General features: G+C 49.2%; 1 protein-coding gene across 1 annotated transcript in view; it reads right to left on the reverse strand.

Annotated features, from left to right (window-relative positions):
- Positions 1-1107: 1107 nt before the first annotated feature.
- The window catches only part of LOC146041986 (protein-arginine deiminase type-2-like), a 33711-nt gene continuing 7807 nt past the window's right edge, over positions 1108-27011 (reverse strand). The window contains exons 2-16 of the mRNA XM_083161874.1: positions 18725-18908; positions 18536-18608; positions 17180-17241; positions 16818-16935; positions 16610-16735; positions 15642-15805; positions 14550-14653; positions 14269-14380; positions 13511-13618; positions 8501-8652; positions 7016-7160; positions 3174-3267; positions 2914-2990; positions 2701-2826; positions 1108-2590 (exon numbers count right to left, since the gene is read on the reverse strand). Coding sequence (XP_083018000.1) covers positions 2354-2590; positions 2701-2826; positions 2914-2990; positions 3174-3267; positions 7016-7160; positions 8501-8652; positions 13511-13618; positions 14269-14380; positions 14550-14653; positions 15642-15805; positions 16610-16735; positions 16818-16935; positions 17180-17241; positions 18536-18608; positions 18725-18908 — 1882 coding nt within the window. The 3' untranslated portion in view covers positions 1108-2353. The remainder of the gene's footprint in view (positions 2591-2700; positions 2827-2913; positions 2991-3173; positions 3268-7015; positions 7161-8500; positions 8653-13510; positions 13619-14268; positions 14381-14549; positions 14654-15641; positions 15806-16609; positions 16736-16817; positions 16936-17179; positions 17242-18535; positions 18609-18724; positions 18909-27011) is intronic.

A 27011-nucleotide genomic window follows, 5' to 3' on the forward strand; every position in this document is an offset into this window, starting at 1 on the left:
GGTCGCATATGTATGACCAGTGGTAAGTTAGGACACAGCAGTATGTGGATGCAGAAGAGGAGAATGTCACAGGCTTGTCTGGTTGTGTTCCCGGTAATGACCTGGGTGAGCCAGTGGAGGGCGCAGGGAGCCGGAAGCCAGGTAGTTTCAGGTATTTACAACTCATGCACCAGGATGCAGTGGATAGATCTTATGAGAGGCACACAGAATTGTCGAGACCCAAGGCAGAGGCGCTGAGAATAACCAGTCAGTGGTTTTCACCAGTGACCAATAGCGGAGTCTTCTGGCAGTAGTGGAATAACCAGATAAGCAAGCAGGACACAGGTAACCGGATCTCTGGAGCAAGCCTGGAGCCTTGGAGAGCTGACGCTGGAGAACTTGCAGAGGAACTGACAAGTTTGTTCAAGGCAAGGAGGACTCTGGGAGGCTGGCTTATATCCCCCCAGGTGGCTGCGGATTGGCTGCAGCTTGTAGCAGCACACACAGAACCAGGAAGTATGCATTGAGTTTACCTGGATCATGTGACTGCACAGAACCAGGAAGTATGCATTGAGTTTACCTGGATCATGTGACTGCACAGAACCAGGAAGTATGCATTGAGTTTACCTGGATCATGTGACTAGGGTGGAGAGAGTGGACAGGTTTTGTGACACAGGGACATCATGCCAGGGACGGGAGAGCGCACCAGCGACTGATCTGCGGTGCACAATACACCAGCATGCCGGTAAGTGGCATGCACAAGAACTGGGGATCCTGACAGAGAACACAGAAGGGAAACAGAGTTAAAATGCACTTAATGTAATTAAACATAAATCTCATATGATCTTCCCAAGACACGGTGGGAGACACTGCTGAACTGATACCATTCCGGTCCCGTCAACCGCCTGACGGCCATCCTTGTACACCACCATGATCATAATACGGCAGAGCGTGTGATGTACCAGACAGTCCATATACGCCAAACTAATGCTTGAGCCCCCATCTTACACCGGGCCCGACAGCTCATAATAATGAATTTACTAACCGTCCTTCCCAATCAGTCCATCACCAGAACCAACATCCAGAACCTCTCCCTCTCCCCACAATGAACCACACACAGGATTGGGGTTAAGCAGTTGTGCAGGAAAATCTTTATTTCATTAAACCAGTGTCCCTTTAAATATGTAAGGCTGGGATGTGTTCTGCATCCTGGCCATAGGGATGTCGGCATTCACAGTACCGACGCCGACATCCCAAGTACTGGCAGCAGACTGATGCCAGAATCCCGGCATCAGAAAGGTCCCAACTGCTAAACATCAATATACTGGGGCGGGTTAGGGGAAGGTCAGGGTTTAGAGTTACCTCACCCCTGTCCGAATTCCCTCTATCGGGATGGCGTTGTCGGTATTCTGAACCCTGGCCATCCGTATGCATCCTGTAATAACCAGACGTGGTGACCATATTACATAGAAACATACATGTTATCATGCATGTAAAATATGTGCTGGCTGGTTCCTCCTAGAGAATGGGTGCGCTGAGTGTGTCTGGCGCTGTGTGGCACCCGGGAATCAGCATAAGGCATCGCGCATGTCTTCTAAGGCCGCCCTAGGGGCTGAAGCCGCCACTGGTAACAATGCTCATTATCTATAGTCAATAGGTGGGGACAGAGTGTCTGTGTGTTGTATGTGCGTGTGTTGTATGCGTGTGTGTTGTATGTGCGTGTGTTGTATGCGTGTTAGTGTGTCTGTGGGATGAGGTACACAGCAGATAGATGAAACAGGTATAATGGGACTGTCTGCAGCACCTGACAATGATAGTGTGTGTGTGTGTGTGTGTGTGGGGGGGGGGGGGGTGAACAGGAAGTAAATCTGAATATTCTATGCTAAAATGTGTGTGTGTGTGTGTGTGTGTGGGGGGGGGGGGTGAACAGGAAGTAAATCTGAATATTCTATGCTAAAATGTGTGTGTGTGTGTGTGGGGGGGGGGGGGGTTGAACAGGAAGTAAATCTGAATATTCTATGCTAAAATGTGTGTGTGTGTGTGTGTGTGTGTGGGGGGGGGGGGTGAACAGGAAGTAAATCTGAATATTCTATGCTAAAATGAATTGAATGCTCCCGATTTCTGCTGCGTTTCCCCATAGTAGCTGTGGAAGATCTGTGATCCCCGTGTTAAAAAATTAAGAGTTAAAATCTCATCTTGACATCATTTAGCACCTGCGAAAGATTCCCCCACTAGACATCAGTAAGTAACGGTCCCAGGCAACATGGAATTTGATTAAAAGGGTGTAATTATAAAATCCTAACAGAGGGCGCTCTGGAAGCCAAAACAGAAGGGGAGGGTCGCCAGGGATGACCAATGTCTGGGTGACAGGAGTCTAGGGCTCCTCCATTTGCCACCACTTGAAGGCGAATGGCTTCCGGCGCACGTTGGTGCCGCAGTGCACCTCCCCCAGTTGCTTGTGGTATGACACAACGTCATCTATGAACTTGCAGTTCAGTTCCAATGGCTTGAGTTGGGTGATGACATAATCCTCCAGACAGCAGGTCTCCTCAATGACAGGCCCAAAGGGTTTGGGCAAGCCAAGTTCTTTTCCCAGGACAATCATGTTCACCTGAAAACCAAACATGAAAACCCGGTTAAAGGGCTGACGGTAGTGACGGCAGATTCTAAGAACATTGATGGAGTCTGTGTCCTATCTCCTCCGGTTCTCCAGAGACTCACCATGTTTGGGAAGAAAGCCAAGGCTTGGCCTTGCCGCAGTTTGAACAATGCAGGTATATCGATGATGTCATCTTCCGTCAGACCGAGTTCCTTCTTCAGGATATCCCGATTCCAATCAATGCAGTGCTGCAAAAATACATATTACTAGCAATGATGTCACCTAACTGCAGTACTTATTGCTAGGCCCCCGCATCCTGATCCCAGTGTCCTCACCTGCGCATAAATGTTCTCCGTCACTACGGAATCTGTGGACAGGATCTTGGTCACGGTCCATCTTACGTTCTGGAACCCTACAGAAGAAGAAACACCAAGAAATGGACATTATATAGCAAACACAGCCATAGACAAACAGTTGAGGAGATGAGACCATACATAGAGTCCCGGTCATCATTAGCTGGAACTTTACGGTGAAAGATGCTAAGGGTCTAGGCTCATCTATCGGACCATGATGCATAAATGAAGGGTGCACTTACCCTGGAATGCTGTGACGTCCCCGTGTCCCTCGTGCTTCTTCTCCTGGAAGATTCTAAGGCAGGTAGCCGGGCTGGCCAAGAGTAGCCGGAAGCCCTGGAGAAGAATGGTACCCGATGAGAGAGAGTCTTACATCATGATTCCGGCCATGTGGTCTGTCTGACTCTAATCACAGGGGTCACACGGGTGTCTGACTAAGCCAAGCCGCTCGGTGATTGATTACTGGACCTTGTTTAGTAACACACCTGACACAGGTGACAGGTGTATTAATGATGTCTGGACTCTCATCCCTAGGAGAAGGATGGGCCACTGGGGTTTACACTGATGTGATGCTTTACTTCAGGGGTAGCCTACATGCTACCCGCCAGCTGCTGAGGAACTACGCATCCCAGCCAGCCCTGCACAGGTTTACTGTGGCATGCATGCTGAGATTTGTAGTTCCACAGCAGCCGGAAGCCGCAAGTTGAAGACCCCTGCTTTAGTTCATTGCTTGACTCCTGAAACATTCTATAAAATGTTTCCAACATACAGGGCTGCCATCAGAAATTGTGGGGCCCGGGACTGACAAAATAGGAAGGGCCCCCCCATTTGTAAAAAAAAATAAAAAAAAATTTAGTCAGATATTTTGGCCAGATATGCCACACAGTATGAGCCAAAACTCACATTATGACACACAGTATGAGCCAAAATTCACGTTATGCACAGTATGAGCCAAAACTCACATCATGACACACTGGGTGAGATTTAATAGGATGAGAGATTCAGAAAGTGAGAGATTTGGTGAGAAATCTCCAGTTTTTTTTAAAGCAGCAATCATTTACACTGCAAGAACCAGTTTGAATTTGCAGTGTAAATGATTGCCGCTTTAAAAAAACCTGGAGATTTCTCACCAAATCTCTCACGTTCTGAAACTCTCATCCTATTAAATCTCACCCATTGTATGAGCCAAAACTCACATTATGTCCCAGGGAATAAGCCAAAAATCAGGAACAGAGAGAGGGAAAGCAAGAAAATAGGACAGCCGGGATGGCCACCACTAAAGGCCCACATACTGTACATTAGGCCATGTCTAAAGGCCCATACACATTAGGTGATTTTCAGCTGAAATTTATTTTGGCTGTTTTGAGTGATTTTCAGATGAAAATTGCCTAGTATGTATGGGCCAGCTGATGGCAGATTAGCAATGATGCACACTCCTGCATCATCACTAACGAGGTCCCACATCGGCTGGCTTTACCAGCATGTCTAGGGATGATGGCTGGTTTCTCAGCCATCATCGCTGTGTGTGTACACGGCGCCACCGGGCTGAGAGAGGACACACTTTCAGCCCGGTGACCGCCCCATCGACCCTCCACGCAGCGTACACTGTGCACACTGACTGCCCACAATATATATACATTGCTGCACCACTACCCACCAATGTATCTATTTTTATATGCCCACCAATATAATATCTTTTCAGATGCCCACTGCCCAGCAAAGTATATATTTTTATATGCCCACTGATGTATATCTCTTATATATTTGGCTACAACTGTCACTCAAAGTGTGTCTGGAGCTGTAACGCTGGGTGGAGCCTCTGACTCACATGACTGACTCACATGACAGAGAACCAGCCCAGTGAGCCCACAGACAGTGCCAGACACCCTCTGCCTCTCTATGTTACACAGCAAAGACACAGCTACTCACCAGACACACCAGGTGAGTGCCCCATACCTCCATACCTCCCAACATGACCCTCTCCAGGAGGGACAGAATGCTTTGTTTGTGGACTTCCATCTTAATTTATGATTGTCATCACCTGTCATTTTAAACAGGGTAATTGATAAGAAAGGTGTTTAAGCACAGGTGATGGTAATCCATAAATTAAGAAGAAAGTCCAGAAACAGAGCAATGTGTCCCTCCTGGAGAGGGTCATGTTGTGAGTATGGAGGTGTGGGGCACTCACCTGGTGTCTCTGGTGAGTAGCTGTGTCTTTGCTGTGTAACATGGAGAGCAGAGGGCGTCTGGCACTGTCTGTGGGCTCACTGGGCTGGTTCTCTGTCATGTGAGTTTTTGAAGATTTATTTTTCTTTTTTGAATGTTTTCATATTCATTCTCATGTGTCGACATGGACACCGATGAAGTGCCACACTTATGTCAACAATTTACATGTGTTGAACTTTCTGTGTTGATTTTTTCTTGTAGCAATTTTTTTCCAGTGACAACTATGAACTATGTGCACGTCAACCTACACATCATCAACCAATTCTTTGTATAATATATAACACCTGTTCTGTTTTACTGTAGGTGTTTAAGTCAGACCTTTTACTGCTACTATTACTGTTATGTAAATGCATTCTGAATGACAGCAACATCCTACCATCCTTCTACAAGAATAAATAACCAACTAGGTGATTCATCGCGCCCCGTGCCCCCCCTCCCGCAATTCACGGACCCCCCGCACCCCCCCTCCCGCGATTTGCAACCCCCCCTCGCGCAATTCACACCCCCTCCCACGCTTTGCGGACCCCGCCCTCTCCCTTGATTCACGGCACCCCCCGCGCCCTCCTGCAATTCACGTATACTCACACACCCCTATCACTACCAGCTTCCTGCTCTCCTGAACCGTAACTTCCACCACTGGGGAGTCGCTGACGCTGTTTTGCCCACATTCCCCTATCATGCCTCATAGCCCAGGCCTCCTGCTCTCATGCACCCAAACTCCCACCCAGTAGGAGGAGACACTGACTAAGGGCCACCATCCTGTACTCCTGTACTGCCAAGCTGGACCCTCACCCACTGCAGAGCTGCACAGTATCTCCCACCCTCCTCTTTAGTCCCCCTTATGCCCACACACCCCTATCACTACCCAGCCTCCTGTTTTCCTGTGTCGTGACCTCCGCCAGTGGTGAGCCGCTGACTCAGAAACACCCTACTATACTATTGGACACACACACACCTAAACAACATGCACACACAGCCCCCCCCCCACAAATGTCACTGTACCATCCACACTATCAATGTACATCTTACTCTGTAACCGCTTTTTAATTAAACAAAACAATACACACCCCCTTCCACATCATATGCTCTCTATTTAACACATTTCACCTATAACTCAAGTTGCAATACAGGCCATCTTTCATACAATTCTAACCATCTTTCTCATATACAAATGTTCACAAATTAAGGGGGCGCAGCCCCTTACGACAGTGTGAAGAGCGCCCGTAGGGCACGATGAATCACCTAGTATATTTTTATATGCCCACTGCTCACCAATATTTATATGCCCATTGCCAACAATGTATATTTATTTAAACACCACTGCCCACCAATGTTTATTAATGATAGGCGGTAACATATACAGAACATTGCTGGACTATGCCAGTAATTTATACATTACCACCTATTATTAATAAACATTGGTGGGCAGTGGTGTTTAAATATACATTAGTAGCAGTAGGCTAGCAGTGGGCATATAAAGTTGCCTGGGCCCCTACCCTCTGTCAGAGTGGCGGGGCCCGGGACTCAAGTACACCCAGACCCCCCCTGTCGACGGCCCTGCCAAAATATAATAAGTAACCTCTGCGTCACAGAATATCTGTAATTCTATAGTGGTTACAACGGGTTATTCCATATAATATCCAGCAAGTGGCAGCACTGCACGGCCTGACTTGTAGTCACCCATCTCTGCTCTATACAAATGATTACTCACCAGTGATACACAGTTCTGCGTCACTTTCTCTGACCTAGCACTTGTTTTTTATTATATTTTTATGGATTTTCCTGACAATCAAGCTGAAGAACTACAAGTACCAGCATCTCGCTGGGAGAAACACAGTACAAGGGACACACAAACTACCTTCTGGTCCGGTGCTGGCACAAAGGTCATGAACTCATCCACGTGCCCCACGTACAGCCAATCCGTGAACAGCTCGATGGGCGACTGCACCCTCTGGGCATTCAGGAAGTCCCGTACCACTTTGGTCATCCTCCTTCCTGAAGTCCTGCACGAGGGGGAACACCGGGCATTACACCTCAGATGTACTGCAAACACTGGCTCAGAGCCGATATAGGAGACATTAATGTCATGTTCTGCTGCGCACATCACTGTGTATACTGTGGTAGTATGGGTATCAAAACTTGGCAAGAGGTAAAGTACCGACCCATCAGCTGCTGACATTTATGAAACACAGCCTGTAACATGCCAGTTAGGGGCTGATTGACTGGCACTTTCTCTCTCTCCACCTTATTACTCCAGTTTGATACATGTCCCCCATAACTTTAAAAATCAATGTTATTGTCGAAAACCACCTTTGCGCGAGCATTCTGCGGGGAAGTTCCCAGAGTCTCCATCATCACAGCTCATTACTGGGATTACATGAGGAGACAGAAGGCGAGATGTACGAAGTCTTGAAAAGTGATAAAATTCAGGGTAATGAATCACCAGCCAATCAGCCCCCAACTGTCATTTTGCAAACACTGCAGGTGACGCGACAGGAGCTGATTGGCTGGTTGTTTTGTACTCTCCATTGTATTACTTTTCAAGGCTTAGTACATCTGGCTCTCAAGGATGTGAACCCATCCTACACACATATATAATTGGCGCTGGAGCCTCGATCTGTACAAGTAATCACGTATATTGGATTTCTAGGCTCTAGCATCGATGAGATCACTTCTGTCCATAGAATATACACTGAATTCTAGACTCGCGCAGAACTTCAGTCATGAAATCCCCATATGTAACTTCCAAACTGGTAACAGACCCCTTACGGTCCGTGACCGTATCCCAATCCATCTGGCAGGGGGCATGCTTAGGTTTCAGAGGTGAACGCAGTGTGGTAACCCACACAAATAGTTCTGCCAGCTCAGCAAATCTGCCGCCCCAACCGAAAGGTGTTTATTGCCATTCATGTGACAGCTGGTGGGCTATAATTACCCACGTCCCTTCACACTACAAAGACAGGATGGGGACAAAGAGGACACTGGCAGTAACCGACTGGTACCCCAGCATAGGAGTACGCACGATGGACGGTTTCTAGAGACCCAATTATGCTGGGATAAAACTTCCGCCAACCCTTCTCATTTCCAGTAGTGATGCATTATTCCTTGCAATATACAAGTTCTCCTAAGGTACACCAAAGGGATGTCTTCAGAACAGGAGTGTGATAATGGTACTCTGCGTAATTCCGGTGACGCCCCCGGCAACCACAGAACATTTATAAATAGGCATTAGGGTTTTGGCTAGAAGTGGTTTGGCGTTGTACAGAATAACATTTCAGCCACTGCATGGGTTATTGAAAATGCTTAGACGCAACGCGTTTCATGGGAAAGTATTTACACTTACGTAGGGAAACTGCTCCCAATCAGAATCCGCCCCAGTGGGTACTTCTTGCCAGCAGCCGTCACGGGAGGACTCACTTCTAGATTCCCGAAGGAGTCCAGGCTGGTGACCTCCGAGGAGGCTGCCAATTTTGTTACATAGCCAAAATCTGGTCCCTGGATATATATAGAACATATCATCAATACAGGATGATGTCAGCATATTCATTATTAAAAAATAGTAGTCTGTTATTGGAGACATTGCTCAGCAGTTTTACTCTGCAGCTGTATCGATCATGGAAGTGACCAGCGAAACGTACATCTGCACTAACGGTTTCCTGTCTACCCTGCTATCAAAGGGATTTATTTTGTTCTAATACCACGTCACTGAAGAGTTCGTACAACCAGGCTCAGCTCAGTGATTACACAGGACAGAAGCAGAGGTATAATCTCAGCGGAAGGAGCACATCTGTAATCGTAGGAGCCCCTTAGACCCTATCTGCTTAAGGGGGTATTCAACCCCGGGGGCCATTTCCGAAAGCACTGAAGGCGGATTTAGACAAAACATATCCAACTTTAAAACCAGTCAGATCTTGATTTTCGGAAACTGTCAAGCCGGGCAAAAACAGGCCAGGATTCCAACGTTCCGACAGAAGGAATCCAAGATGGAATACCCTCCTTAGGGTCTAAGTTCTGTACATTAAGGACACCCCCTTATAAGCTGGTGAATCTGTATTGTAGACATGTTGATGGGAACAGTCCACTTGCGGGGAGATGTACTAAGCATTGGAGAGAGAGAGAGAGAGAGAGAGAGAGAGAGAGAGAGAGAGAGAGAGAGAGAGAGAGAGAGAGAGAGAGAGAGAGAGAGAGAGAGAGAGAGAGAGAGAGAGAGAGAGAGAGAGAGAGAGAGAGAGAGAGAGAGAGAGAGAGAGACCAATGAGCACCTAACTGTAATTTTTAAAGATATATACAAAAGACCGGCAGTTTGGATGCAGGCGTTCAACAAACCGTCACTGGCATCCCGAAGGAGGAAATCCCAACAGGGGTATATTTGCAGCTATACCCCCCAATATTAAGTAACTCCTGAACAAGGAAGGAAGGACCACAGCACATATCTCCAATACCCGCTGTGATCCCACCATTGCTGCATACAGCCGCTGTTCCCATACATTTCTATGGGGGATGCGATGCTGCCGGATTTACTAATGCTGTGTATTCCGGATATTGCCCCCCTCAGCTGCCATCATCTGAAAATATCCGTAGCACATTGTAGCCTATGGTACACTCTCTGATGTGTAGCGCGGCCAATGCGTCCGCAGAACCTGTGGCAGCCGGCAGAACACATTGCAGGGTGCAGATTGGTGCATGCTGTCCGTAGAATTGCATATTGCATTCTGGGTGGTAAGATCCTGCCCAGATTGTAGGATCTTCATTACATTTAACCATTTCTCATCCTAACCCCCTGCGTCACTCCTGTCTGTCTGCCCCGTACCTTTAGAATGTAAGCTGTAACGAGCAGGGCCCTCTCTCCTCATGTGCGTCTCTAAGAATATATCTCTGCCACTGTTATATTAGCGTCAGTGTCCGCTGCTGCAACTGTCTGTTATTTACCAAGTACTTGTCCTAATTTGCAGTTGTACTGTAAGTCAATATTTTCTTGTGTTGTTCTTTGGCTCATCTATGTATTGTCAGGCGCTGCGGAGCCCTTGTGGCTCCATATAAAAGATAATAATAATTGCAATAAATATGCAATATGTCCTAAATGGAACCGTAAATCTGTAGGAAACACATCTTTTGTTCTAATGTATTTTATACCATTTATTTAGTCATCCCTTTTGCCCGTTTTATCCCCTGTGTTTATTTAGACAGAAAACGGTACTTCTGATCTGTTACAGAACAATACGTACAGCGACCCCGTAGAGATTGGCCTCTCGGAGCTCGTCGCTGCGGGAACGGAGGCTCGGGGTCCTGTATATCAGATGCAGAGGCGTCAAGGTGCGTAAGAGACAAACACCCAGATACGTTCCACCAGCCCCAGCACATGCCGCTGTCACAGACAATAATGATCTATCACGCGCTCATTACCCACTCGCTCTGGCAGCTGCTAAGCCACGAGTACTGCCCGTCCTGGCCCCACACCCAGGTGTCTGACCCCGGCCGACCTTCCATTACAGATTGAGATGAATTGACTACCGTCTTCCATTAAGTTGTAAGACAACCTGCAAAATGCCCGGGAAGCTTGCCCAGAAAATTCCCGACTATCAGGGCCTGCACATGAGAACGCGGGTGACACATGACTCGCAGGGAAGAACCGCTTGTGGGTTCTAAATAAACACGTATCTGTCATAGCTATGGCTTAATCTACTGCCCAGAGCCAATGGGGCCTGCGTCCTCAGAGAGGGGTACCGCAGAATAGAAACATAGAAGCATAGGATGTGACGGCAGATAAGAACCACTTGGCCCATCTAGTCTGCCACTTTTTTTAAACATGTTACCTCAAACCATATTTGATCCTTATTTTTTTGTAAGGATATCAATATGCTTATCCCAAGCATGTTTAAATTGTACTACTGTATTTGGGTCTACCACCTCTGATGGGAGGCTATTCCACTTATCTACTACTCTTTCTGTGAAGTAATTCTTCCTCACATTTCCCCTGAATTTTCCTCCCTCTAGTTTCAGTGCATGTCCTCATGTTCTGCAGCTCCTCTTCCTGTGACTAATGTCTCCCACCTGTACCTTCCTCCCTCTAGTGTCAGTGCATGTCCTCGTGTTCTGCTGCTCCTCTTCCTGTGACTAATGTCTCCCACCTGTACCTTCCTGCCTCTAGTGTCAGTGCGTGTCCTCGTGTTCTGCTGCTCCTCTTCCTGTGACTAATGTCTCCCACCTGTACCTTCCTCCCTCTAGTGTCAGTGCATGTCCTCATGTTCTGCAGCTCCTCTTCCTGTGACTAATGTCTCCCACCTGTACCTTCCTCCCCCTAGTGTCAGTGCATGTCATCGTGTTCTGCTGCTCCTCTTCCTGTGAAGAATGTCTCCCACCTGTACCTTCATCCCCCTAGTGTCAGTGCATGTCCCCGTGCTCTGTTGCTCCTCTTCCTGTGAAGAATGTCTCCCACCTGTACCTTCCTCCCCCTAGTGTCAGTGCATGTCCTCGTGTTCTGTTGCTCCTCTTCCTATGAAGAATGTCTCCCACCTGTACCTTCCTCCCCCTAGTGTCAGTGCATGTCCCCGTGTTCTGTTGCTCCTCTTCCTGTGAAGAATGTCTCCCACCTGTACCTTCCTCCCCCTAGTGTCAGTGCATGTCCTCGTGTTCTGCTGCTCCTCTTCCTGTGACTAATGTCTCCCACCTGTACCTTCCTCCCCCTAGTGTCAGTGCATGTCCTCGTGTTCTGCTGCTCCTCTTCCTGTGACTAATGTCTCCCACCTGTACCTTCCTCCCTCTAGTGTCAGTGCATGTCCTCGTGTTCTGCTGCTCCTCTTCCTGTGACTAATGTCTCCCACCTGTACCTTCCTCCCTCTAGTGTCAGTGCATGTCCTCGTGTTCTGCTGCTCCTCTTCCTGTGACGAATGTCTCCCACCTGTACCTTCCTCCCTCTAGTGTCAGTGCATGTCCTCGTGTTCTGCTGCTCCTCTTCCTGTGACTAATGTCTCCCACCTGTACCTTCCTCCCTCTAGTGTCAGTGCATGTCCTCGTGTTCTGTTGCTCCTCTTCCTGTGACTAATGTCTCCCTCCTGTACCTTCCTCCCTCTAGTTTCAGTGCATGTCCTCGTGTTCTGCTGCTCCTCTTCATTTGTTTTACCCCTCCTGGTGTGTCTACCCTGTTGCATATCTTTGTGTCATCTGCAAAAAGGCACATTTTACCCTCAATTCCATTTGCAATATCACCAATAAAGATATTAAAAAGCATCGGTCCAAGTACAGATCCCTGGGGTACTCCACTTGTAACAGTTCCCTCCTTTGACTGTACTCCGTTTACTACAACTCTCGGTTTTCTGTCTTGCAACCACGCTCTTATGTGACAGTATGTAACACACACATATACAGTACAGGACGTGGTTCCTGTAGGCAGATATCAGCTATTGTATAGAGGCAACCTACTAAAAGCCAAGATCTGACTGGTTGCTATTGGTTACAGGACAGAACTGTGTCACACCCTGTTATTAAAGAAGCCCCTGTATATTCATCTCAGTATCTAGGAAGGTTTATTGGGGACTACTTATTAAAGAAAGTGCAACTTCCAGTGACGTCACTGGATCCTAGTGACTGGATAGGCTGCACTCTCAGTGATGTCACTGGTTCCTAGTGACTGGATAGGCCGCACTCTCAGTGATGTCACTGGTTCCTAGTGACTGGATAGGCCGCACTCTCAGTGATGTCACTGGTTCTTAGTGACTGGATAGGCCGCACTCTCAGTGATGTCACTGGTTTCTAGTGACTGGATAGGCCGCGCTCTCAGTGATGTCACTGGTTCCTAGTGACTGGATAGGCCGCGCTCTCAGTGATGTCACTGGTTCCTAGTGACTGGATAGGCCGCGCTCTCAGTGATGTCACTGGTTCCTAGTGACTGGATAGGCCGCGCTCTCAGTGATGTCACTGGTTCCTAGTGACTGGATAGGCCGCGCTCTCAGTGATGTCACTGGTTCCTAGTGACTGGATAGGCTGCACTCTCAGTGATGTAGACTGGCTTCTAGTGACTGGATAGGCTGCATTCTCAGTGATGTCACTGGTTCTTTTTTTCTGTGAGGTCACCATATCTTAAATTATTTCATGACAATTCTACATTTCTGGAGCAGACGTATGCTGTGATCTCCCATGCAGCCTGTGTACGTAGTTAATGTTATGTTTGAAAAATAATAGACAGGGAGTAAGTGTAATAGGGTCAGAGTTGATGGAGGTCCAGGACTTCATCCAAGAAATAGCCATATTTTTAAAGGGGCAATTATTCACATGGCAAAACTAACCCCATTTTGCCTGATAAATTATTGCCGCCTGGACTCCCGGCACCTCAGACCCATTTACTTCCCGAACTTACCAGCAATTCCCGTCGGGGGAAATCCTTCAGTTCTCCATCCCTAGGAGAATCCAACACTACAGGGAAACTTTTGTGAGGCGCATGTATGTACCCAAACTCTATCTCGTCCTGTAATAAAGTATCACAGTCACAAGAGAACATTCATGAACGTTACAGACCAAACGCATCATAGATAATAACAAAACTGAATGAAAAGGCTCTTTGGAGCCTCAGGGGATGTCCTGTGACCCCCAACCCCCTAAAAAAGAACCTTATTACATCTATGCCACTTGCAGAATATGGTGTAGGGATAGTTTTCTATGTACTAAGCCTTGGGCATTGAAAAATACCAGTCAGGAGCTGGTTTGCTTTTTTCTAACAGTCTTAGGAGCTGATTGGCTGGTACTTTATCTCTCCCTAAGGCTTAGCACATAGGGTTCTTAGTACAAAGGGTTCTCCATTCCAGGTCCCAAATTCACCTTATGTCCTTTTGAGGAGCCGTATTGGTCCCCAGAGTCCTCCATATCAATTATGTGGCTACATACTGGGATGATCGGGCTAATAACTTTGTAGGCTATGACATCACTATACACAATGCGGCCATCAGAACAGTCAGGTTCTTGAAGGACACGGAGGAGAGCAGAAGCCACTTGAAGACCATCTCGATAGACGTGCTTATGTTCCCTCAGGTTTCTGGGTCATGACCACTGTCCAGAGTCAGAATAACAGGTATGTAATGGTGTTTGACTTACTTACTACGAATAATAGAGAAGACAAACCTGCATCCAGCGATCTCCCCGATTTACGTATTCAAAACAGACCGAGACCTTGTAGTTGGCGTCTGTCGCCATTTTGTTGATCTCCTTGAGGAAGAGATAATTCTCCTTCACGCTGTTGAAGGACAACAAACACGATATTATCTGGTGGTCATTGGTAAAGTTAGGCCACTATTCTAGGAGATAACAAGAATTAACCTAATTTTTTGGACAGAACCCAAAAAGAGTCTGAAGGCCTAACCGATATCCCCCAGCGTTGTGTGCACCAAGTGTCAGCCAGTTACCTGCAGACATAGACCTCCACCGGCTCCAAGGTGTTGGGAGTGATGATCAGCGGAGCGATGCGGAACGTCACCGTATCGGTGAATATTGGGGTCTCAGGAATGCCCTGTGGGACAAAGCAAAACAATAAAGAGTCTACACGTTCTCACCTCTGATATCTGGTCATGCCCAGGGACCTTCCCCAGCTACTTTATATAGAAGGGCGCAATTCTTACATCCAGCAACTACCTCCGATGGTCTCCAGGGCGGCTTCCCAGCGATGTATCAGGACACAGAATCCCTCGAGGTGCCCAGACATATCCCTGGCTACATCTATGCCCGTGTGGAGCCTGATGCTGGGGACTCCCACCAAACTGCTCTGACTGGTAAAGGAGTAGAGCCCATGTCCCCAGTGAGTCCTGTAGAGTCAGCGACTGAGGCTGGAACACTGGCTCCCATCCCACGGAGGCGCTAATGATGCTGTTATCAGCGGGAGACAGCTCGTAGCAGGAATGAAACTAAAGCCAAGGACAATGCAATGGTGACAGATCCCGTTACTGGACGTAAGCTGCCCCAGGAGGCTTCTAAATACGGAACTCAGAAGGAAGCACAGAAATATACCAGCACAGCCAAGCATTTCCATAGAGAGAATGCCCCAGGGTGCCTGCACAACGCAGGAGGCGGCCATTTTGTGGAAGTTCAATGGCCGCCATGATGTCACCAACAAAGGGCCACGCTGTGTTGTTCATGGCATCTTTGTATACTGATTAAATCATATTCTCCTTCTGTCTATTGCCATACAGGGTAATGGCTGCTTGCTTCTTATAATAAATGGTGTTGCTTGTCTGCCCATACCACCTAGATCAGGTGCCTGCCAGCTGCTCTAGAACTACCAATCCCAGCATGCTCTGCTAATATTGTTACAGGTTGTCATGGTAGTACAACAGCAACTTACCCGCATACTGTTTCCTAGACTGTAAGCTTTTTGGATCAGCCTGGAATACATATTACTGCAAACCACCAGTGCAGCTAGACCACACACACCCTGAGCCATAGTGGGTAATACAGTGTACATGCAGGCACAGGGGCCAGTGCTATATTAGTGTTCTCCGTACCTCCACCTGAGATTGCAGCAGGCTGGCCCTAACCGACACCAACCCATTGAATCCCTCGTCCGGGAATCGCAATCCTTCCACAAAGAATTCCAGCTCGCTGGTCCCCGTGTACCGGGCCTTGTAATACAGCTTCTCTCTCCCCAGGATGTGCGTGTGCCTCTTATCTGCGAGGAGGAAAATTGGGGCACACAGATCATTAGACAGAGGTCAAACATCCCGGATACCCTAAATACACCCAAATTCTGTTTTTAACAACAAAATGTTGCCCGGGCAGTTCCAGCCACTGTATCCAGCATTAGGCCGGGGAACGAGGGGTTAAGGCGAGGCAGAAACATCTTCCAATATGGCCGAACCTGCAGAATCTGGCACCGTAATCCCCCATGTGCTAATAGTTCATTACTTCAGCTTTCGTGAGGGCATTACCACACATTCCTGTCAGAGAGTCCCGTTACACGCCAGGCATAGCGCTGCTGTAATGGTATCGGGTGTCCCCTGCCACGCTAATGAATGTTCCGCAGGCTCTCAGGATGGAGAGCTGGGTATTAGTGTAGAAGCCGCTTCAAGGGGCAGACAAATTTGTCATTGTCAATTGGGTCTCAGTGTCGGGGACAGATGGGAACAGGTCACTAAATGCAGCCATCCTGGGACGGGACAGCCCAGCAGCATGTGGGATAAATCAATTGCCCCCTTTTAGGTCATCAGTGACATCACTGCGCCCTTGCGTTGTATACACTGAATTCTGAGCATGGACATAGTTGCGTTATAATATGTACAGCCACGAAAAATGCGCTCCCTCCTTCCTACCTGTATATTTGGTTTTAAAGTACCTGCATTGTACAAGGGGGGATATAAGAATGTATATACCCACGGAGAATCTCTCAGAGCTGGGTGATGGTACCTGGACCCTTAACATACAGTACCCGGCGCAGTAAACCATCGCCATGCCACAATCACCCATCCCAACGTACTTTGGAAATGAAACACCCCCAGGCTCTCGGAATCCGTCGCGGAGATGTAGAGCAGCAGCTGATAGCCGGTTGGAAGTTTCTCTGGTCCCTGGATCCTGAGGACCATTCTGGACATGTCCAGGAGATCTGGGAATGGATGCATGGATCACCCGGTGGCCTCTGGCACATAGATACAGAGAACCAGGGAGAGGGGGAAATGGCGGATTACCTGCCTTCGAAAGCACAAAGTTGTCTCCGCCATCAACCGTGCGAGAGTGCAGGCTGTCCTTGTCGCAGTTCACCAGCAGGACGGCGCCGTGACCATCCGGACCCCACTTCCAGGTGGCCTAAATGAAAACAGGGTCACTACACTCATCTAGAACCAAGGAGAACATGTGCAGCATTGTACAGAGAGGTTTCATGCATCGTCCGTGCTGTGGACTGAGGACTAATCGTACGTAAAACATCATTCACGTTACGTCCCCACCCTGACTCCAACGGGCAATGCAGCATTATTACACGGTGACAAGCGTTACAGCCCCCATCCCGCCCTGCCCAGCACTGGGCCTTGCAAAACCCTTCTAGAATTACCTTATGTGGGTTGTTCTTTTCCACCAGTCCGTCCTGGTCAGCGTCAACATCCAGGGACATCTCTGTGGAACAAAATGATGGGTACAAATCACAGGGACATGGTGCCAGCCAGCAGCGGCGGCCGGACTCCGGGCAACAACATGGCATGGCGCACTAGGATGATGACAACAGATTCTGAGTGCAAATAGAACCACGTACAGCACCAGATGGATAATCTAGCCCAGAAATTATACAGATACCAGGGGCAGCCATTTTGTAGGCCAGGAACCAACGACAGGGTCTTCTCACAAGAACTGGCTCCAGCAAAATGGCAGCTCCTGTTGAACGGACAGGCTGCCATGCTGGAGATTTATGGATTTTTTTAAATATTAAATATTTCTGATTAAGAAAATTTCCTGGCGGCGGATGGTAACACCGGAAATAGATTCCGGTCGTGTTCCCCTTGTATGTAACAATCATCCATGTCAGGACTCACACATGTTCCTCTTATCCTTCTCAGAAGTAGCGGACTTCACAGGACATAACTAGTCTCCGGTTCCTGGTCCCTCATTAGGTGACAGCCAAGGGGAGCTGGAACCATCCGGAAGACTGCGCACTCCTGTCAGAAGCCTCCAAGATACTGAAAGCCCCCCCGGTAGGCGCCATACTACTACACCACCTTCTAATTTAGCACGAGTCTTAAATATAGTCGGCTATAGTGATTTATTCTTGTACAGGTGTCCGTTACAGTGCGGGCCCACGTGGCCGGGTTATTTGTGGGAAGCGGCCGGCTCGCGCACTAGTGCACATTCTAGTGACACAGGAGATTCCCCTCCCGTGTGCAGGGATATTCCTGGGCCCGGCCTGACAGGCGATTTACAGTTCCCTGGAATTGGGACGTCCTGGTCTATGACACGTCCTGCAGGAAGGCGAGGGAATAAACACACACACACACACACACACACACCCCCCCCACCGTTCAGTCAGAGGGGTTTATTAACTACGATGGAGTTCTACTGAAGATGGGATGTTGCCATAGCAACCAATCAGAATCTAATATTCATTTAGCACCTTCTAGAAAATAAAAGATGGAATCTGATTGGTTGCCTATAGCAACATTCCATCTTCAATATAACTCCCATCTTTAGTAAATAAACCCCACAAAACGTAACCTTGTATTGGCGAGGCCAAGCACTGGCCGCAGCTGCGCCCTTGTCCGGGCCCGCGCTTACCTCGCTCTCTCTCTAGACATTCTCTTTCTTCAGTGCATCCCCTTCGTCTCCTCCTCTCTCTCCTCACGCTGGATGTATACCCACCTGAAGAGGACATGTGACCTAGCAGGGACCCCATTCTCATTGAATGTTCTGGGAGACTTACCGACACCTGTCAGGTAGATACCGGATTTGTCTACGGGCGCGTCTGACCCCTTCTTGAAGTAGGAGAAGGTTATCTGCAGAAACACATGCAGGACAATAAATGCCAGGACGTTACCGCGAGCCGCATACACACAACCGCATGGACCCATGTAGCGAGTCATTACCGGCCCCCTCCGGGCTCCATGCTCACCTTCACATCGTTGGTCTCTGTGCTTGGCGCCGTCACGGTAAGCTCCACCAGGGTCTTGCTGGACAGTGGCCACAACTTCTCTCCGTTGACCACTTTCTGGTTCTCCACCTCACCACTGAGAACTTTAGCCTCAACATTGGGACTGGTCTGCATGCTGAACCACGCACAGCCCACCGGAGACCCCCTGTGTACGGGACAGAGGGGTAACATTAAAGAGAGAGACCAGGAAAACACGGGGTGGAATCTCTGGAGCAGCGGTGGAACCCACAGTCAGGGTCACTGTAAAAATATATTAATAACGGTGGTACATGTTATACATATGATATCTGGAAGGTAGGGACACCAGCAGGTGAAAGGTCAACCCCAGGATCCCAATACGGAGACCCTGGAAAGGAGAACAGCAAGTTACCTAACCCACTCCCCCAAACCAACTCTCCCTTGCAGCACTTACCCCCCCCCTCCCCCCCAAAGACTAACACTACCCCCCACCCATAGGCTAAGCCTAACCCGCCCCCCCCCCCTCACACGGGGGGGTCAACAAATTGCTTGGGTGCCGTGAATCGCGGGAGGGGTTCGTAGGGGGGGCGGTGTTACCTGGTGGCTGTGGAGTAATGGTGGATGGTGGGCGTGTACTGTAGCCCTGGCTGGGCGGGGGGAGGTGATGTCAAGGGGGTGGTGGTGTGTATCACACTGGTCTTTTCCCTGGGGGGGGGGGGGATGGGTTTGTGTAGAACGCTGGGCGGGAACGTTATACACACAGGGGATGAGTGACAGATCTGGCTTAATATATATATATGTACAATAGATGATAATAAACACACTCAGGTGAATCACCTGCATGGCACATCCAGGCTTTGGTGAAATAAAGCTACTTCAGGCAGACAGAATGTATATATAATTCTACGGTAATACGAGAGAAGTCCCATCATGACTGGACACACTGAGGGGCAGATGTATTAAGCCAGGTGAAGTGATAAATTGGATAACACCCCAGCCAATCAGCTCCTCCTAACTACCATGTTATAAGCTGGATTTGAAAAATGGCAGTTGGGTGCTGATTTGCTGCTGCATTATCACCTACAACTTTATCACTACACCGGGCTTCATACATCCGACCCTAAATCATAGCTGCCTACCCCCAGCAATGTGCAGGAGACTCCCTCAAATACCAGCGATCTCCCTCTCTCCCTGCAGAGTAAGCAATCTCCCTGATGTCACCTAACCCACATTATACAGTAGCTACATTGTTTAGGGGGGGTGATACATTGGAGATACATACATCCTTATGGGCTCATCAGAGGCATTCCCCTGCATTGGGTATAAGGCACAGTGATCAATATGGCTACATGCATTTTATATGGATTCAGTATTGAATCCCGGCGGTCGGGATCCAGGCGTTCAGAATCCCGACGCCGAAATCCCGACAGCCGAAATGCCGACAAGGGGGGGACGTGGATCGCCCCCCCTTGCGGGCTCGCTGCGCTCGCCACGCAGCGGGCCCGGTGCCTCGCTACGCTCGGCACGCTATTTTATTCTCCCTCCAGGGGTGTCGTGGACACCCCAGGAGGGAGAAAGTGTCGGCATTTCGGCGGTCGGGATTCTGAACGCCGGGATCCCGACCGCCGGGATCTTAACTGCATCCCATTTTATATAACGGGGGGTGTGGCCATGACTCCTGTATGCGGTCACTATGGGGCGTGCGTGGTGCTCTGCGCTCCCACTACAGCAGAATAGTGCCCAGCAGCTGCAGCAAACTGCTTCACCCTTACATTAATATAACGCGTAGCAGCTTCTGGGGGAGATTCTCTAAGAATCTCCGCCCCCCTTCGCATTTATAATTATCGCATATGTTCTAACATATGCGATAATGATAGCAAAGGACAGCTCTTGCGTTAAGAGCTGTCCTTTGCGGTGAGAGTCGCCGGGTCCCAGCAGGTCCCGGCGGCTCCCCCCTCCCTCCCACACCCGGCGCTGCTGCTGCTGCGCCAGGCTCTCCTCCTCCCTGCACCCGGAAGAGGATCAGTGCAGGGAGGAGGTCAAAGGTCCGGGCAGCACTGCGCTGCCCGGACACAGGTAAGGGAGGAGGGGGCGATGGGATGCGGTAGAAGCCCATTGGCTTCTATGGGGCATCGCCAGATTTTTCTGGCGATGCCCCCCCGCCGCGTTAACCCGGCGGGGGATGCTTACAGCATCCCAAAATGCGGTAAAAACCCCGATAACGGGGTTTTTACCACATTTCTTGCATAGAGAATCTCCCCCTCTGTCTGTTCTCCAGCTGCCCAGACCCCAGAGATTTCCAGTAACAGTCTCCGGATGGACAGATCCTGTTCTCACCCCTCTGCCGTCCAGCACATACCCGACATTGCTGCCTCTCATCCCAGCCTAAATATGGAGAGCCCTAATACTGTAATCACATAAATCTGTCAGCCGGTAGCCTGCCCCTCGGATCACCAGACGGGTAATGTGCGCACAGAACATGATCCCCAATGACAATACCACACGTTAAGGACTGGCAGTCTGAGCAATCAGTTACCAGGGTTACCCGCAGGAGTCACACAATGGGCAGTATTTAATGCTCTTTAGCGAGCTGTGACGGCGAGCAGTGCTGATTGTTCGCATCCCAGCTCGCGGGTCAGTATTCAACTGACCCCCTGCACCCACCGTTTCTACCTCTCTTTAAAAACCCAGTGAGGTTCTAACGGTGGGTGCAGGGTGTCAGTTGAATATGTGCACTTATTGTATAGGAAATAACACCATTGGGCGGTATTCAGAGCCGGCGGTGATAAATATTTATTGTTTATGTGCAGTTAGAGTTACGTTTGGGTGGGTTATATACATATTTTGTTTATGTGCAGTGTAAATACTGGCTGCTTTATTCTTACACTGCACATTAGATTTCAGTTTGAACACACCCCACCCAAATCTAACTCTCTCTGCACCTGTTACATCTACCCCACCTGCAGTGCAGCATGGTTTTACCCATTTTGAGAACACATTTTCCCAGCAATCAGGTCTGAATGAAGCCCAATGAGAGATCCCGCAGTGTCTGCACCGGGCACAAGAGCTAACTCTGATGCAGTACCAGGAAAGCTCTTCGCTGTAAGCCATACAAATCCACAGAAGGTTAATTCTAATCTATCCCTCAGCGCTCATATGACTGAAGATCCCCCTCAGGTGCTGCTAGGCATCGCTCCACATGGATTACAGGCTCACAGCTGCTGGGTCAGACATCGGAGAGGAGCCTCAGCTCTACGGGGGGACGCTAACCCCCTTCCACAGACCGGACCGGCTACTCTTTTGTAGGTCATTGACCATATCATCATCATATTATATATTGAAGTACAAATACTAATAGTAACTACAAATAACTAGGGGGCCCGTGAGAAAATCTTGCATGAAAATAAAATAGTTTTTATAGCGAGGTTGGTGGTTTGTAGTGGGATGATGCCCCATACACATGGGGAGATGCTGAAGCGTTCAGCGGAGAACTGTAATACGGTACCTCATTTATGGATGGGAGAAATAGAGATTGTTATTTCCGTATGGGCCACCTAGTAGGTTTTATGTATTTTTCCTTAAATTTTAAACATACCTCAGGAGGAGCCCTTCCCCTCTTATTATAGAAGAGGGGTCATAATCTCTGTTATTGACCGGTCTGCAGAGACAGGGAAGGATGTGTCAGGGTCTGTATAAAGAGGATCTCTACTGCTGACTGCACCTGTGGTCCGGAAGGTAAGCAGCCTTTCTTTCTTTCTGCCTTTGTATGCCCCGACTCTTAGTCCCCAGCCGCGGCTTTATAATCAGGAGTGTAGCGTGGGTGGCCGGTTCTCCACCTGCTGCACGGAGCTCCAGGGCTTTGCTGCCGGAAGGGGCGCGGTGTCAGCGGCCGGACTCCGACTGGGGCCGCGTGTCGCGTGCAGGCGTCCTACAGCGTGGCTGAGTGGCAGGAGCTATAAGTAGCTGAGCGGCCCCGTGTTTTAGGTGTCAGGTGGGGCGAACAGACTGCATAGTGATCTGGTAGCAGCACTGGTGTTAATGTACCAGTACCGCTGGTGTTATTAGCGCATGGAAACCGCCATGTTTTCATACACTGAGCGTATCTGGGGTAACTGGATGGGAGGAGCTTACCTTGTCAAAAATCTGTTTTTAACATTGATTTTTAAACAAACAATACAATGTGCAATTTTACAATAACAAGTCGAAGCAGAGAACAAAATCTTTAAAATGGTACCTCATTTATGGATTTTGGTAAAGTATGAAGGCAGAAAAAGGGATCGTCACCAAAAATCACATTCTAGAAAAATTTATATGAGGATTATGGTTTTATTGCTTCCTCATGTTATGCAATGCATGGGGACACGCACAATTCCAGCGGAGATTTATGTGACGCCCCAACGCAGGAATTAACGTTGATTTGAAAACAAACAATACAATATGCAGGGCTATTTTTCAGCAGGCTCCAGCAGGAACTGGAGGCCCTTATTCTAGTTCACTCTTTCTGACAAAATATTTCTTAGATGGACAAAACCATGTGCACTGCAGGTGAGGCAGGTGTAAAACCCCACCCAAATCTAATTATCTCTGCACAAGTAACACCTGCCTCACCTGCAGTGCACATGGTTTTGTCCATCTAAGAAATATTTTGTCAGAAAGAGTGAACTAGAATAAGGGCCTCAGTTCCTGCTGGAGCCTGCTGAAAAATAGCCCTGACAATATGCAATTGTAAATTATCAATTCATCAGAAGGGGAGAATGTAATCTTTCAAATGGTACCTCATTTATGGATTTTGGTTAAGTATGACGGGAGAAGTAGCTGAACGGGCTCTGTTTGAGGTGTCAGCTGGGGGGCACATCGACTGCACAGTGGTCTGGTAGCAGCAATGGCAGTAATGTAGCAGTCCTTCTAATCTTAGTGAGTAGAATCCCTCATGTTTTTCATACACTGATCTGATACTGCAGTGGAAATATATAGATATTATAATATATTATTGATATTGTAATTTTTTTAATTTGACTTTAAAAAAAGAAATATTGTATAATTGTAAATGATCAATTCATCAGAAGGGGAGAACTTAATCTTTCAAATGGTACCCCATTTATCGATTTTGGTTAAGTATGAAGGGAGAAAAAGGGAGCATCACCAAAAATCATCCTTTAGAAATAATATATATGATTATTAAAGCTTATGAAGCTATTGATCATAATGAAATTAAATAGTATTGGTAAGTTTACACCATAAGTTCTCAAACATATTGGGAAATGTGTCAGTGAGTAATGAGTACACCAGTACACATGCCGGGTGACCTGGGAAATGTGTCAAGGAGTAATGAGTACACCTGTGCATCTGACGAGTGACCTGGGAAATGTGTCATTGAGTAATGACTACACCTGTGCACCTGCCGAGTGACCTGGGAAATGTGTCAGTGAGTAATGACTACATCTGTGCACCTGCCGGGTGACCTGGGAAATGTGTCAGTGAGTAATGACTACACCTGTGCACCTGCCGGGTGACCTGGGAGATGTGTCAGTGAGTAACGAGTACACCTGTGCACCTGCCGGGTGACCTGGGAGGGGATGCAGTTAAAATCCCGGCGGGAGGGGATCCCGGCGTTTAGAATCCCGACACTTTCTCCCCCCGTGGGTGTCCACGACACCCCTGGAGGGAGAATAAATTAGCGTGCCGAGCGTAGCGAAGCACCGGGCCCGCTGCGTGGCGAGCGCAGTGAGCCCGCAAGGGGGGGCGATCCACTTCCCCCCTTGTCGGGATTTCGGCGGTCGGGATTTTGAACGCCGGAAGTGAGTAATGACTACACCTGTGCACCTGCTGGGTGACCTGGGAAATGTTTCAGTGAGTAATGAGTACACCTGTACACCTGCCGGGTGACCTGGGAAATGTGTCAGTGAGTAATGAGTACACCTGTACACACGCCGGGTGACCTGGGACATGTGCCAGTGAGTAATGAGTACACCTGTGCACCTGCCGGGTGACCTGGGAGATGTGTCAGTGAGTAATGACTACACCTGTGCACCTGCTGGGTGACCTGGAACATGTGTCAGTGAGTAATGACTACACCTGTGCACCTGCTGGGTGACCTGGAACATGTGTCAGTGAGTAATGAGTACACCTGTACACACGCCGGGTGACCTGGGACATGTGCCAGTGAGTAATGAGTACACCTGTACACACGCCGGGTGACCTGGGACATGTGCCAGTGAGTAATGAGTACACCTGTGCACACGCTGGGTGACCTGGGAAATGTCAGTAATGACTACACCTATGCACCTTCGAGAAATTAATAGACAGAATCTGACTGGTTGCTATGGGCAACATTCCATCTTCAATAAAACTCCCATCTTAGTAATTTCCTCCTATGTCTCAATAACAGTTGCCTGGAGATGTCACATGTGATCGGAGCCAGGAGTACATTACCCAGACATCTGTGTGTCAGACAAGATGGCCACCCACAGAAGCCATCTTGTCCCACTGGTGCTCCGCTTCCCTCACACCACAGCTGCCGTGACCCCATTACGCTCAGCCAACACAGAATAAATAAACATTGAAGCAACGAGCCCAAATCTGCCGCAGTCCATAGCCCTCAATCACATACATCTGTGAGACATGCTGACACAACTATCGCCGACATCAGTGCATGGGAGAATAAACACCATCATATAACGAGAAGCACAATATCTAGAAAACATGACCTGTCGCCAAGGTCTGTGCAGGAAAGGAAGTTGCCGATTGGTTGTCTGGGCTACAGCAGATCTGCAATATGAGGAGTGTAAAAGTCATCCTGCAGATTGATGAACTGCAGCATGGGCCTCTAGCACACCTGAGCAGCCTGCAGTGCCGCATGGGCCTCTAGCACACCTGAGCAGCCTGCAGTGCCGCATGGGCCTCTAGCACACCTGAGCAGCCTGCGGTGCCGCATGGACCTCTAGCACACCTGAGCAGCCTGCAGTGCAGCATGGGCCTCTAGCACACCTGAGCAGCCTGCAGTGCCGCATGGGCCTCTAGCACACCTGAGCAGCCTGCAGTGCCGCATGGACCGCTAGCCCACCTGAGCCAATTGCAGTGCCGCATGGGCCTCTAGCACACCCGAGCAGCCTACGGTGCCGCATGGACCTCTAGCACACCCGAGCCAGCTGCAGTGCCGCATGGACCCCTAGCACACCCGAGCCAGCTGCAGTGCCGCATGGACCCCTAGCACACCGAGCCAGCTGCAGTGCCGCATGGACCCCTAGCACACCCGAGCAGCCTGCGGTGCCGCATGGACCCCTAGCACACCTGAGCAGCCTGCGGTGCCGCATGGACCCCTAGCACACCTGAGCAGCCTGCGGTGCCGCATGGGCCTCTAGCATACCTGAGCAGCCTGCAGTGCTGCATGCACCACTAGTACGCCAGAGCCAGATGCAGTTCTGCATGCACCACTAGTACGCCAAAGCCAGATGCAGTTCTGCATGCACCACTAGTACGCCAGAGCCAGATGCAGTTCTGCATGCACCACTAGTACGCCAGAGCCAGATGCATTGCTGCATGCACCACTAGTACGCCAGAGCCAGACGCAGTTCTGCATGCACCACTAGTACGCCAGAGCCAGATGCATTGCTGCATGCACCACTAGTACGCCAGAGCCATATGCAGTGCTGCATGCACCACTAGTACGCCAGAGCCAGGTGCAGTACTGCATGCACCACTAGTACGCCAGAGCCAGGTGCAGTACTGCGTGCACCACTAGTACGCCAGAGCCAGATGCATTGCTGCATGCACCACTAGTACGCCAGAGCCAGATGCAGTGCTGCATGCACCACTAGTACACCAGAGCCTGATGCAGTACTGCATGCACCACTAGTACACCAGAGCCAGGTGCAGTTCTGCATGCACCACTAGTACGCCAGAGCCAGATGCAGTGCTGCATGCACCCTAGTACGCTAGAGCAGTACTGCATGCACCACTAGTACACCAGAGCCAGGTGCAGTACTGCATGCACCACTAGTACACCAGAGCCAGGTGCAGTGCTGCATGCACCACTAGTACACCAGAGCCAGGTGCAGTACTGCATGCACCACTAGTACACCAGAGCCAGGTGCAGTTCTGCATGCACCACTAGTACGCCAGAGCCAGATGCAGTGCTGCATGCACCCTAGTACGCTAGAGCAGTACTGCATGCACCACTAGTACGCCAGAGCCAGGTGCAGTGCTGCATGCACCACTAGTACACCAGAGCCAGGTGCAGTACTGCATGCACCACTAGTACACCAGAGCCAGGTGCAGTACTGCATGCACC

The sequence above is a fragment of the Crinia signifera genome, chromosome 19 (genome assembly GCF_055691185.1).
Source record: "Crinia signifera chromosome 19, ASM5569118v1, whole genome shotgun sequence".
NCBI lineage: Eukaryota > Metazoa > Chordata > Amphibia > Anura > Myobatrachidae > Crinia > Crinia signifera.